The 13,868-nt window shown below is 42.8% G+C and overlaps 3 protein-coding genes across 3 annotated transcripts; 1 reads left to right on the plus strand and 2 right to left on the minus strand.

Annotated features, from left to right (window-relative positions):
- On the minus strand, nt 1,548–4,571 carry LOC110432517. Its single transcript, XM_021453118.1, has 3 exons — nt 4,440–4,571; nt 2,986–3,222; nt 1,548–2,078 (listed from the first exon to the last, which is right to left on the minus strand). Exons 2-3 carry the CDS (start codon nt 3,182–3,184, stop codon nt 1,879–1,881), a joined length of 399 nt encoding a protein of 132 aa, XP_021308793.1. The 5' UTR covers nt 3,185–3,222; nt 4,440–4,571; the 3' UTR covers nt 1,548–1,878.
- On the plus strand, nt 4,465–8,478 carry LOC8054616 (putative hydrolase C777.06c). Its single transcript, XM_002460072.2, has 12 exons — nt 4,465–5,057; nt 5,167–5,342; nt 5,444–5,556; nt 5,648–5,689; nt 5,776–5,831; nt 5,979–6,055; nt 6,281–6,400; nt 6,961–7,037; nt 7,126–7,189; nt 7,344–7,394; nt 7,472–7,520; nt 8,116–8,478. The coding sequence occupies exons 1-12, from the start codon at nt 4,553–4,555 to the stop codon at nt 8,232–8,234; spliced, it is 1,449 nt and encodes a 482-aa protein (XP_002460117.2). The 5' UTR covers nt 4,465–4,552; the 3' UTR covers nt 8,235–8,478.
- On the minus strand, nt 8,657–13,822 carry LOC8055580 (protein HOTHEAD). The gene is made up of 6 exons (XM_002462231.2): nt 13,593–13,822; nt 12,638–13,001; nt 10,581–10,894; nt 10,043–10,431; nt 8,962–9,533; nt 8,657–8,862 (listed from the first exon to the last, which is right to left on the minus strand). Exons 1-6 carry the CDS (start codon nt 13,672–13,674, stop codon nt 8,808–8,810), a joined length of 1,776 nt encoding a protein of 591 aa, XP_002462276.1. The 5' UTR covers nt 13,675–13,822; the 3' UTR covers nt 8,657–8,807.

The raw sequence follows: 13,868 nt of genomic DNA on the forward strand, positions 1-13,868 counted from the left end.
ACGAAGATGGATTGTTGCACGAAAAAATGTCCACTCTTTAGTCTTTTTAGTTGTATGTAGGAGATTGCAGATGTTTTTACGCATTTCCAAGAGTACCCAATATTTTCTTCCTAAAAATTTAAGTTTTACAACTTCTAAAAAAAGTATTGAAATAAATAAAGAAGATCATCTCAAAAACAAACTTCTAATAATTCACTCCTAAAATATAGAAGTCAATTTTATATCAGAAATCCTATACTATTGTTAAATTATTCTAACCACTTTTATATATTCTTTTATCTCTTGTACATTTTGCATTAGAAACTTTTTCCACTCTTTATTCTTTTCACGCCCTTCCACCTTTAGATTGGCCCACAACACACGCGTGGGGGAGAATAGGCCTTCTCCAACGCTCCATGCTGGAGTACTGCCTCAGACGCCACGTTTGCACAGCAAATCCGAATAGGCTAAAGTGGTAGCCTCGCAGACACACAGTGTAGCTTGCATAAGATACTATGGCCACATCTGATAAAAAGTTGAGGCAGTACAAGAACGCGCATTGGAGCTTGAGCATGCAGTAGCCCCAATGGGACAAGAGAATAAAAGCAAGTTAGGTTGAAGAAAGAGAGAGATACATGAGGTCAGCAAGGAGTAGACTTTCTAGTAGTTCGCGTTGGGAAGAATATTAGCCTCGTTTAGGCTATGTCTGCGTGGACAGTAAGGCCCTGTTTGGTTCCACCAACTAAATTTTAGCTAGCTAAAATTATTTTAGCTACTCTTGGGTGACTAATGGAACTAAACTATTTTAGCTCTTTTTAGTCAATGTGTTTGGAACTTTAGCTACTAAAGTGATTAAAATTTAGCTAGCTAAAATTTAGTTGGTGGAACCAAACAGGGCCTAACTTTTTTGTGAAGCTAACTTTGCGAGCTGCCTGCGTTGGCTTTGCCCTAAGCGCGGAATAGGGTGACTTTTCTCAGGAGGATGGATTAGGAGTTGTTGGAGATGTGTTTTCTTTTTCATCTTGCTAAAACCAAGGATTATGAAGGAATTTAGAAAACTCTTGTAGATGCTCTTATACTGTTTTAGCGCAGCTATCAGTCGCCCTACCTAGAGCCCTGTCAACCATGTACACGGTAGTTCATTAGATTATATTGAAAGTTTAGTGAACAAATAGATTTTATAAAAATGATTTACTTCAAAAAGCATCCCCCTGTCAGGAGTTATGCAATTTAAAATTATTCTAAAATCTTGTCTAATTTCAGAGCACTCATAAAAAAATTCGGTTTAGCTCTACAAAACATGAAAGAATTTGCAGTTTTTTCTAATAACAAATTGCAATAATGGTTCAAAGCACTGGCAATTTTGTGGTTCCCTCAAACAATAAGCACTGATCTCTTAGACAACCACAACCTAGTAATGGGCTTCCACTAAAAAAAGAAGTAATAGATTTACGTTCTATTTCATGATTACTCTTCTTATTACAACTTCGGGAGCATGGTGAGTTGGCAAAACAAGTATGCCCTGTCAAGCACAACAATTTAGGGCTCATTCGTTTACTCAGGAACGGTTCCACCTAGAATGATAAGACTTATTTGTATTAACATTGATTAGCTAGAATAGTTCCCAGCCTCAATCCAGGCCAAACAAACGAGGCCTGAAGCATCACAATTCCACGTTGAACCTACACACCTCTGCTCAAACAAACCACAATGGCACAACGGAGAACAGTGTAGCATACAAAACAAGTCAGCTCTTAGCTTTTACAGCTCCAGAACGCGTATACAAAACACCACCTGGGTGGACGTCATTGAAAGCATGTGTCTATCTGGTAGCTCATGACCTCATGTTAAGGCTTCTGCAGCCAGTTTAAGGCAGAACAGCCCCAGGGGTCTCAGTCTTCACTTACTGTCTGATCCACTCTTCGGATGGATAGCTTCGACAATAGCTTCAATCTCTTCCTTGGCACGCTCAAACACATTCGGGCCTTTGACTTTGTCGACTGGTGTGTTCTCATTTATGTCATCACTTGTTCCGTGAGTTTCATTCGTGTGTGTTTTTATATTGTGCAGGCTCCCCTCCTTGTCTTCCTTATGTGATTCTGCATGTATTCAGATTTCAGAGATCCGCGTCGTACTGAGGATAAAGCTCTCAATTGAAGTGGTGTTAGTATTATGATTCAAAGTCACCACCAAGGATGAAAATAGCATTACAAACTTGGAATTAAGATGTTATATAAGGTTCTAAACAACCATTGAACAATTAGCATCTAAAAAGCAGTGCTTTAGTATAGCTAAGAGTACTTGTATACTTGAAAGGATGTACACAAAATTCTATGATTACGAAGCAGTAAATTTTAGTTCTTGGGCAATGACAACCATTATGAACTCAATATGCTCAGAAGTCCTTTCTGCAGGTTTGAAAATGTCTGCATGCTAATGTTCTCGGTCATACTTTTGTGATCTTTCAGGGTTAAAAATGTTGAACAAACCTACTCTTTCCCAAAAACAGTGAAAGAGTTAAGACAAATGCACAAGACATGTTTTTCATTAATACAAAAAAAGGGACAGCACATGCTCTTAAAAGGAGAAGCAACCCAAACTTTCACATTTGCAGTTGTTTTACTGTAAAATCAACTCATCATGAATCACATTATGTCATTATAGTTTGCAAATGACGTCCATAAATGACAAGGTCAAGCTATAGTATATGGGCTGAATGGTTTTTTTGGTGAATTACATCCAAAATGTCTTTGGTATGAAGGATGACACATTCTATTCGTATGTAGCTAAAGTTGTACTTAGCTTCAGTTGGTAAAGATGAACAATACGCAGGGTAAAAGATTATACTATAAAAAACACTATGAAAGTGCAAAGATGCGAGTTGATTCTAGGCACCATTACTGTCCTTTCTTTCTTCTTATACTCCAGATTATCGCTCTCCATTCCTTTTCATATTTAATATACAGGGTAGTAAAGGGGAAGTAACATCATTCTAGATAATTTTACCTCCCTTCTTCTCATGGGGACTGGAATGGTGCTCCATCTTAGTATGAACAGCTCCGGCAAGAGCCTCGATCTCTTCCTTTGCTCGCTCAAGCAGATCTGGAGCCTTCACCTTTTCCACAGACGTCTCCTCAGTTATATTGCTACTTGTTCCGTGAGTTTCCTTGTCATGAACTTTGTCTTTGTTCGTGGAATTACCCATTCACAGCAGGGTACTTCCTCCTCCGTGCTCCACTGTGCCTGAAAATGAAAGAACTCCCATGCATCAGGAGAAACAAGTCAAAAATTGTGACCTTCACTTGAAGAATGGGCACATATAAACCACAGTGCAAACATTTAACTCTTCGCACGGTTCATTGCAACAGAAGAAAATGGTGATTGCCAGCTTACACTACAAGGATTAACCACCCACCCAACAGTAAATTGAGAGTTCTGAGCAAGACATCAACATCTTTAACAAACAAAGTGATACTCAGACTAGAAATTTCTATTAAAAACATAGCATTTAAAATAAACATAATTAAATAATATAAGTACTTTTTCGTGATAGTTAAATAAACATAGAAATTTCTATCTATCATACATTGTCAATGTACACAATTCCCATACGGTGTCAAAGTTACAAAAGAACTGACCAGAAGGAATCCTAAAATGACATCTATTTTGAATCACAGGGAGTATTTGGTAGTAAGGCCTTGTTTAGTTCCCTCCAAAAACCAAAAACTTTTCAAGATTCCTCGTCACATCGAATCTTGTGGCACATGCATGAAGCATTAAATATAGACGAAAACAAAAACTAATTACACAGTTTGCCTGTAAATCATGAGACGAATCTTTTGACCCTAGCTAGTCTATGATTGGACAATATTTACCTCAGACAAACGAAAGTGATACGGTAGCGAAAACCAAAAAGTTTTCGGAACTAAACAAGGCCTAAAATAAGCCACCAAACCAGTAGCAAATATGCATAAAACTGACGTGATTTAATGAGTACCTCCCGTCGCCACTACAGAGCATAGGTTGCATAGGGAAGAAACCAGTGCTCTAGTTGGATATTTCAGAATCAGCAAGGGTGCTCATCTTAGAATCTAGTTTTTTTCATCTATTCTCGAGGCAGTGAATCTGGGAGCCCCGCCATATGTTACAGATATATCACCAAATTCGGTAACGCAAACTGATGTAATGCTCGGAGCTCGGTTACGGACACAACCAAATGACCAATTCATCCATCCAATAGGCGTTTTTTCCTTTCTCTATATCGTGAATTGAAGCATGAGCGCTGATAGGAATCAATCATTCCTACGGCCTACACTGTGCCAAGATCAAGCGAACACCATGTCTCAAGTTGGTCCTCGTCGATGCCAACAAAAAAAAAATCAGCGAGAGAGAGAGAGAGAGGAGCGAGCAGGGGATAGTTGGAGGGAGAGGTGGAGGAGGGGGGGGGGGGCGGCACTTGCCTGTCGTCGCCGGCGGGGCTGCCGGCGAAGTCGATTGTCCGGGGAGGTGCAGAGATGCAAGATCAAGAGACACCGCACGTTTGGGGCTTTGGGCAAAGGAAACGGATGAAGCGATGGGTATATTCGTCGGCCCGGCCCAAACGAGTCCAGAGCCCAGTGGATGGTGGTTCACATTGTCAAAGCCCATCCACCGACATGTGGGACCGGATGATACTAGGCCCACCTGTCAGTTGACGTACGTTTTTTCGAGCACAGTACACAAACCTTTTTGGACCTTTCTCTGCCACCAGACGCGCACGGGCACCCCGGGGCCACCTGCCAGCGTCCCTCGCCCGCCCCGCGACAAGCGGACGCCGGTCAGGGACCCGCACCCGCCTCCGCCTCCGCCTCGGCCGCTGCTGCTGCCGCTACCGCCACCGCCGGCGACGACGATGCCCCGCGCCGCTACGGGCGCGATCGCCGCGGCGTTCCTGCGAGCGCAGGCCCCGCACATGGCGCCGCCGGCGTCGCGCATCGCGCGCGCGTTCCCCGGCCTCGCCACCGCCGCCGCGACGCGCTTCGCTCCCTCCTCGTTCGCGTCCTCGCCGCGGCTTGCTCTCCACCCGCGCCTCCGATCCGGTGCGCCAAGCGCGCCAAGTTGTACGAAACCTTACGGCCCGCGCGGCTGCGTATCAGCTGCTCGACGTAACGCCTCCCTCTCTCGTTTGCTTGCTTGTTTCTCTTCCAGCGCGCTCCTTCTACAGCGGCGTCGCCCGTGCGTCTTCCGGTGGCGGCACCGTTTCTGGCTCCTTGACGTCGGAGGAGGACCAGCGGCTGCAGTCCGAGCTCATCTTCCTCGGCACGGGCACCAGTGAGGGCATCCCGCGCGTCAGTTGCCTCACCCATCCCACCAAGACTTGCCCCGTATGGTCGTTCACCATCTCTATATTGCCCAATAGCATTGCATTGTCCATGCTGCCTTTTTGTTGCTCATTGTAGCTTGCTTTGTCTTGTCCTGCATGCAGGTTTGTAGCAAGGCGGCTGAGCCAGGGAACCCGAATAGGAGGCGCAACACCTCTATCCTTCTGCGCCACGCCACCCCGTCTGGCACCACCAACATCGTTGTTGATGCCGGCAAGTATGTGCTATGGATGGGCACTGCAACTCGCTTTGCTTCATTCTTCACTGACCCGAGTAACTAGCTTATGGTTTGTTTATATTCTCCCCAGGTTCTTCTACCACTCGGCACTCCAGTGGTTCCCCACGTTTGGGTGCTGTCTTTGATCTGATCTGATACAATATTCAGTTTGTTTGGTTGCAAAGTTGGTTATGCAAAGTGTTCATTCCTACTTTTCAGTTTGAGGACGATCGATGGTGTCATTATTACCCATTCTCATGCTGATGCCATTGGAGGTCTGTAACCTTTGCTACTTTTTGGTCCTGTTGTAACTGTTTAACTTAAAGCAATGGTGTTGGTATCAGTTGGGACAATATAATCCATGTTCCTTTTTATCTTGTCTTTAAAAAAAAAGAATAAGGAAGATAATGTCTGTGGTGCAGGGCTTGACTGTCTTCGTGATTGGACGAACAATGTTCAGTCATCAATTCCAATTTATGTGGCAGAACGTGATTATGAGGTTGGATCCCCCCCCCCCCTTTTGGTCTTTGTTACTGTATGAAGACAAGACAAATTTTACGATTACAGGGACAACTGTCTAGCCTGTTGACTGGTCATTTTATAGCAGTAGCAAATGAAAAGTGAAATCTCTGTTAAAAAGATCATTACCTTCTTTTTGTTTTTATCTTGATCACAAAAGCTGGCTTATTTGCTTTCTTTCTTTCTCATTGCTTTTCTGTCACAGGTGATGAAGATGACCCACTATTATCTGATCGACACAAGTGTAGTTATACCTGGAGCGGCAGTTTCAGCATTGCAATTCAACATTATAAAAGAGGAACCATTTATGGTTCACAATCTTGAGGTTTGTAATAGGAAACTGCAACTAGTAAATGTAAGGAAATAAGGTCCCCCTACCTGTGTCATTATGTTTTATAATCGCAAAGTACCCGCCTCGACTCAGTGGATGCTGTATGGGATTGGGATACACAGTTATAAACTTGTGCTTATTGCCTTATTTTGGTGAATTATCATGTGATAGGTTCAATTAATTAATTGAGAATGTTTAAGTAAATAGAACTTATTGGCAGAAACAAACTGATCAAATGGTTCAAAAGCTTGGGTGCTTGTTCAATTTTATAAATAAAATTGAATGGGATGTACTGAAGCATTTCCCTTTAGTAAATGAGCAGTTTGAGCTCCTATTTTCAGTGATTTGGGTTAGAATGACTGCCAGAAGCAAACTGGCAATACTTGCCAGCATGTGAATTTTAGTAGACCTGTCATGAAACTGTCATTTGTTCTTTAAAGTAACTTCCCATTCATTTGCTTTTCCTTCTATATCGGTGCATACTAACTGTATTTCAGTATAAAAGATAGAAGTGCTTCATGTTACTTTCTGAAGCTACGGTTTCTTCATCTCAGGTGATTCCTTTACCTGTTTGGCACGGTCAGGGTTACCGCTCGCTTGGTTTTCGTTTCGGTGATGTATGCTATATAAGGTAGACCAAGTTCAGTGCAAGGTTAATTTTACTACAATGAACTGTGTTGCTGTAAGGTCTCTTGTCTGAATTCCTATGATGGATGCAGTGATGTCAGTGATATACCTGAAGAAACATACAAGCTTCTGGAAAACTGTGAACTTCTTATAATGGTATCATATATAATAATTATTTGCTTCTTAATTTACATCATAAAGTTATTGGATTTACGGGAAAGCACTAAAGCTTTTCTTATTATCTTCTTGTGTATCTTTCTCAACTATTAATGTCTGATTGCATCTAAGTTTGATGGATAACTTTGTACAGGATGCTCTAAGACCTGATCGTTCTTCATCAACACACTTTGGACTACCAAGGGTTAGTTCTAAAGCTTTAATATAACATTTCCGAACTTGTTCACTGTAATCCTTTTGATGTATCCTTAAACTGTGCAGGCCCTTGAGGAAGTTAGGAAAATCAAACCAAAGAAAACACTCTTTACTGGTAGGAACTCACTGACCACTTGTACACATGCTTTTGTTTTAAAATTTGTTAACTCTTGTATTTCGTTTCCCAATGGTTGTACGAGTACAAAGGCCACTATTTCACAGACTGCTTAGTTTGCTAGAGAAAAAGTTTGCATGATTATTTTATAAGTCGGCAACATGAAAATGTGTTTGCCTTTGCTTGGGTGCGTTGAACCAATGAACCACTGAACTACAATCCCTTTGTGACTACAGTTATGCCACAGCAAGAATATAGAGATAGTCGTACTTCATAATTTAACTCTGAGAATATTGGAAAATGGAAACTTTTACCCTTATTTGATACTATTTCCTAATACTAATGAAAGATAAGACTAGATATACATCCATCACCATCACTGTTGAGAACTTACTGTTGTTAGCATTTATGATTCCCCCCTTTTCCCCATCCTTGAAGCATTAGAAGCTCAAGTGATATTCTTTCTTGTTTATAGACATTGATGCTTATAATTATTTGACCCGATTTCATTACAAGGCTAATGTCCCATATTTCATTGTTTATACAGTTTGTCTGGTCTTGCCAATGATTAAGTTGTATTGAATGATATCTTCAGGAATGATGCATTTGATGGACCATGAGAAAGTAAACAGTGATCTTGCCAGGCTGATGGAAACAGAGGGTCTTGATATCCAGCTTAGTTATGACGGTCTCAGCATACCTGTAAGGCTCTAGAATTATTATTATTATTGGAACAAATGCATTGTTTCATGAGTTGGGTGCTGCTAATTTGATTATTTCGGAGTCTCTTTAGTAGTTTAGTTCCAGCTGAGTAAAATGATGAGCAGATGTAATCTGTTGAGCTCTCGATGCATTGCGATTTTCCTTTTCATTCTTCCCCCTCAAAGAGGAAACTTATGTAGCAAAGTTACACCAAACACTTTCTGAGGCAATAAAGTCAGATTATTGAATTTGTGAATGGATTTTCTTCTCTTTTGTGATATACAGCAATCTGCCATGGATTTTATTTCGTTTGGTGTGATATTGTTCAACAACCTCAATTTTCCTTTAATGAGGGAGCGGTTCATGAGAGTTTGTTTCTCGAAATCCACTTAATAAACAAGAAAAAAGAAGAAAGAGGGGCTCAGTCAACCATGTAGTCTGCAATATCATATTAGACAAATCATTACTGGGTACAGATGAAACACATAGCTTGTTTTTCTTCAGCGAATCATTCTGGATCCCACAAAAAATTAGTAATTTCTTTCCTAGGCCACACATAATAAAAAGCTAATGTCCAGGAATCGACTACACTCCAGCTGCTCGTCCCAGCCTTTCCCTTAGGATCTTCACTCCCATATATCTGAACAAAAAGTATGGCAAAAAGCTGTTCAGTCTCTTCGCTTAGAATTTAAACTTTTGTAGTAAAACAAGGAAGTTTCATCTGCGTGATGTACTGTACCTGCCCATCATCATGACTGTAGCTTGAGGGTTGGTCCCTGGTGATCTAGAAAATATTGAGCCATCGACCACCCGGAGACCTGAAACTCCAAGCACCCTGTAATGCTGGTCAACCACCTTCCCTACATGGCACCCACCATGATAATGCCAGATGGTGATCACAGTGTCCTTGCAAAACTGCTCCAGGGATTCTGTGTCATTTGTATGCTTGGGTATCAGGTTCACATTAGCCTGCACACTCATATTGAGCACCCTTTCCATTGATAACCCAGCACCATCAGCAGAGAGTTCAGAGAAACGGTTTGTCTTGAGTATCCTTTCAATGGTCTTGATACCATAGACACAATGATTGAGATCCTGTGGATGACTGAAGTAGTTGAAGGTAACTGCTGGATTGTTCCGGACATCAGTGTCTGTGAGGACCAGATGGCCTGTGGACAGCGGACCATCAATCTTCTCAAGTATAAAACCACCGTGGAATACCTCTTTGGGTAGATTAAGTTTGTTATGAGCGTATTTCTGGGCTGCTTCCAGGGTTCTTTGCTTCGGAGGAATGGTAGAAAGCTGTCCAATCTGTATTTTGCAGGAATGCAGTGTGGTACCATATTAGGCTAATGATGAGATAAAACAGGCAATGAATTCCACATAATCATGAAAGCTACGGTGTCATTTGCGAGTGCATTGCATGAGTTCAGCTCATGTGTGCCATCAGGGTTTCAAGTTTTTTTTTGGGGGGGGCGGGGGGTGTGGAGGCAGGGTTCTGAAACATAAGAACGTGGAAAAAATATAAAACCTGACTCAAACATGCTTATTTCTTAAAATGTACTATGACATGCATATGCATGTCCATTGGTAGCAATGAATGGCTCTAGTTTCTCAGTTATAGTCTTCAGAACTTTTGCCTAGTTGATATACTTGATTCAGCACAAAGAAGCAGGCTTTCTAATTGTGTATGGCATTGGCTGCAAACTATCTGTTTTACTCTTCTACTCTCTGCACACAAAGCATCAAAGTGCAAAATGAAGCTTGTAAAAAAAATGGATCTGTGCAATTTGGAACTGTAGGCAAGAGAGACGCCAGACCTCAGCAGACATGATTCCATGGTGGCAGTGGACACTCTCTGATGACTGACCAAACCCGCTGCTGGCCTCAATGAACACACCTTCTTCAGTTATTCCAACAGTTTCAATGAGAGACTGCCGAGGAGGGCTTCTTGTTGGTATGAATATGGAGTTCATGGGATTGTCAGCCATCCCTTTACCCACATATTTGTTATGGAGAACCACTGGAATGTTATGATTCTTGAGGTCATTCTTGGGTCCAATCCCACTGAGCAGCAGCAACTGGGGGGTACCGATCGCACCAGCAGATACAATTATTTCACTATCTTTGTTGCTGTTTAAAAATGCCTGGTGGTGTCTCCCATTCTCATCAGTGAATTGGACTCCGATGGCTCTTGCCTTCATTCGTCCTGCATCAGAATGATGTTTCTGAAAACGGTACGTATTTTCTGTAGTTTTCACTCTTTCTATTCTACGTATTTCACTAACTCGACTACCTTTTAGCATGACCAGTTTACGGAAGGGTGCTTACATATATATGTACATGGGTGATTATTACCTTGTCGCGAGTCAAACACTATCTTGTGCACACTAGCATGGAGCAGCACCCTCAGGTTGTTAGGATCTCCAGCTGCTAGCAAGTCGGCAGCCGTGTGGCGGTACCCAGTCTCGTCAAAGATGGTGCCACCCACCTTTGTTCCAGAAACATGATCGTAGGTATACCCATTGAAAGGGGCTACACCTGCTTGTAGCAGCCCATCCCGTAGCGCGGCCTGCCAAGGTGCGATCTTAGGCCACTGGACAATCTTCTCTTCTACCCAAGGGAAGGACTTGTTCACCAGGTCTTCATCCCAGCCGACCTCCTGGATAAAGCTGTAGGTACAAGAACACAGGGTTGTAAAGCGACAGGATTATTGGCATAACAGTATTATTATTTAAAATATGCACCTTGTGATTATTGAATTTTCCTAATTAAATCAATGAAAACTATAAAAAATAATTGGTAGGTGGATCTTGATCCTAGTTGTAGCTGGCCTGAGCTGCACAAGGGCTCGTTATTTCTCAACCTGCCCAGTCAACATAGTTACCATAGCCCATGGTGTCAAAGCAGTTATGACCCCACGTGATATTGTTTGTTGCCTCTTCTGAATCTATAGTTCGCTGCTGCAGTATGACTGACAAGAAACACGAGGTGGTCTTTAATAAGGGTTTATTCTGAGAACCACAGCATGTGTTACAGGCAGAGGTGAAGCCCTTCAATGCACACTAATCTAGTAAGGCCGTGTTTAATTTTTGAAGAGAAAAATTTCGCGACACCGTAGCACTTTCGTTTGTTTGTGGTAATTATTGTCCAACCATACTAACTAGGTCCTTGTTTAGTTCACCCCGAAATCCAAAAGGTTTTCAAGATTCTCTGTCACATCAAATCTTACGGCACATGCATGAAGCATTAAATATAGACAAAAACAAAAACTAATCACACAGTTTGACTGTAAATCACGAGATGAATCTTTTAAACCTAGTTAGTCCATGATTGGATAATATTTGTCAAATAAAAACGAAAATGCTACAGTACCAAAATCCGAAATCTTTTCGGAACTAAACAAGGCCTAGGCTCAAAAGATTCGTCTCATAAATTTCGACCAAATTGTGCAATTAGTTTTTATTTTCGTCTATATTTAATACTCCATGCATGCGTTTAAAGATTCGATGTGACGGGGAATCTTAAAAAATTTTGGGTTTTTGGGTGTAAGTAAACAAGGCCTAAGTATCTGAATGTTTCTCTTGAAGTCATCAGGTTATCCACCTAACACACTTTTGTATGCTATTTCTTAAGAATAAGAACTATAGCTGATTTTAGAATTGTCGATGTGATGGTGCCTGAAAACTAGAACATGCCCAACCAGGAGACCAAGACAAGACATAGTCAAGTGCAGTGTGTTTCAAGTGTAGGAGATAGTACACTCAAATGCTTGAGTGCCTTGTTTCAGTATGGTCGTTAGCTGCTTTAGCATGCATTTGGCTCACTTGGTAGTTTCTTTCTGTGTGATTGAGCTACTGAAGTCGATGCAAGTGCCTGTAGGCTATATAGCCTGAGGTGCCAGAAATATGTGGATAATTGAATTGAATGCTATTGTGGAAAGTGATATGTTGATAGGCGTTTTTTTTTTGTTGTTGCTGAATTTTTCTGCGCACTGCTAAAGGCAGATAGTGTAATAGTAGCAGATAGTGGAGGATGTCGCTACCACTGCTCTCTGTTTACCCTAGAACTGATGCTACAGTCGCAAAAGTGACTGGTCAGATTGCTACTTGCTGGATGCCTACACAGATTGAATGATGGCACTGCCACAATATACTGCTTACAAAACTTGATTGATTTTGGTTCCAACCTGAGGATTTGGCTCCCCCTGTGCCCTGTGTTCTTCTTGTGTGAATCTAATGTTTCCCATTGTGGGCAATGCTAGTAAAAGAAAAAAGAGGGGTGGATTCATTTTGGGGGCAAAAATCTCCCTGTTTTGTCATGCCCAACAGCACAGTGGGAGCTATCACACCCCAGTATAGACTATGGTCTCTCCATAATGGTTCAGAACATATAACATATCATGGCAGGAATACCTTGAGCTGGCCCGGCTGTAGAAGCCGGCATTGATGCAGGTTCCACCGCCCAACACCCTGGCCCTGGCATTGATGACGCCGTCGGTGGAGATGAAGGCCTGCGACGGCGAGTCCGGCGCCATGTTCATCAGCCCGATGTGGAAGTTCTCCATGTAGGAGACGTTGCGGTTGCCGTACGGGGAGCCTCCGCGCTCCAGCAGCAGCACCTTGTACCGGAGCGACAGCGTCGCCGCCAGCGGGCACCCCGCGGTGCCGCCGCCGACGATGATGTAGTCGTACGTCGTCGCGCACCCCGCCGGGTAGCTGCTGGCCTTCTGGAGCGGCGGGAGGTTCTTCAAGGTGAAGAATGGCTTCTTGTCCTTGCCTGCGACGGAGGACGAACAGATGCACGCACTGTTAGTTATTTACCGTTATTAAAGCCTCTGCGTCATCATTCTTTGATTATTTCTGGTTTCTGCTGTAATAAAGCTATAGAGTTTTGGCATATTCATATCGTATTTTTCTTGAGTTCTGGCAGAACATGTTTTTGATCTGATTGAGCTTACGTGCGCTCTTGACATCATCAGGCTCTGACTGACATCGTGCCACCATGGACCTGGATGGCATATCAGGTACATATCTTTCATATACATTCTTGTCTGTTGCTATTTCTTCCAAACCATGCCATTACTTTATTCGATATATGACGCTGCGAGTGATTCCATATTCTTCCTAACAAGCGGTGGTGTTGGTGTGCCACTTCAGCAGTCTGAAGCGGTAGTGGCAGAAACCAACAAACAGGTAACGACACGACGGGAAAACAACATCCTAAGTAAGTACTACAGTGCAAGAAGATGAACGAAAGAGACGCAACGCATATCAAGAGTGTGAAGGGATCAAGAGACCAGAAGCTGAAGAGAGAAGAACGCATCATTGCAGTATCGGAAGGTGAAACAGAGTAAGCGCGCGGGCGCACCTTGGGACAGCTCGCAGAGGCTGAGGAGGCACGCCAGGAGCAGCAGCTTGAAGAAGCGCACGGCTCTGCTGCTCGACGCCATTGGACTGAACTGAACCTTGACAAGTTCTAGCAAGCAAGACGAGAGCTAGCTCTTCTCGTTCTCGAGCAGCAATAGAGAACGGTGAGCTGCTGGACTGGACCTGTCTCCTCCCTCCCGGACTTGAAGCCTCTGCTCTGCTCCCCACCTCTCAAGTCTCAACCCGGCTAGTAGCGTTGGAGCTGGTTTATGTAGCG

The sequence above is a fragment of the Sorghum bicolor genome, chromosome 2 (genome assembly GCF_000003195.3).
Source record: "Sorghum bicolor cultivar BTx623 chromosome 2, Sorghum_bicolor_NCBIv3, whole genome shotgun sequence".
In the NCBI taxonomy this organism is placed as follows: Eukaryota; Viridiplantae; Streptophyta; class Magnoliopsida; order Poales; family Poaceae; genus Sorghum; species Sorghum bicolor.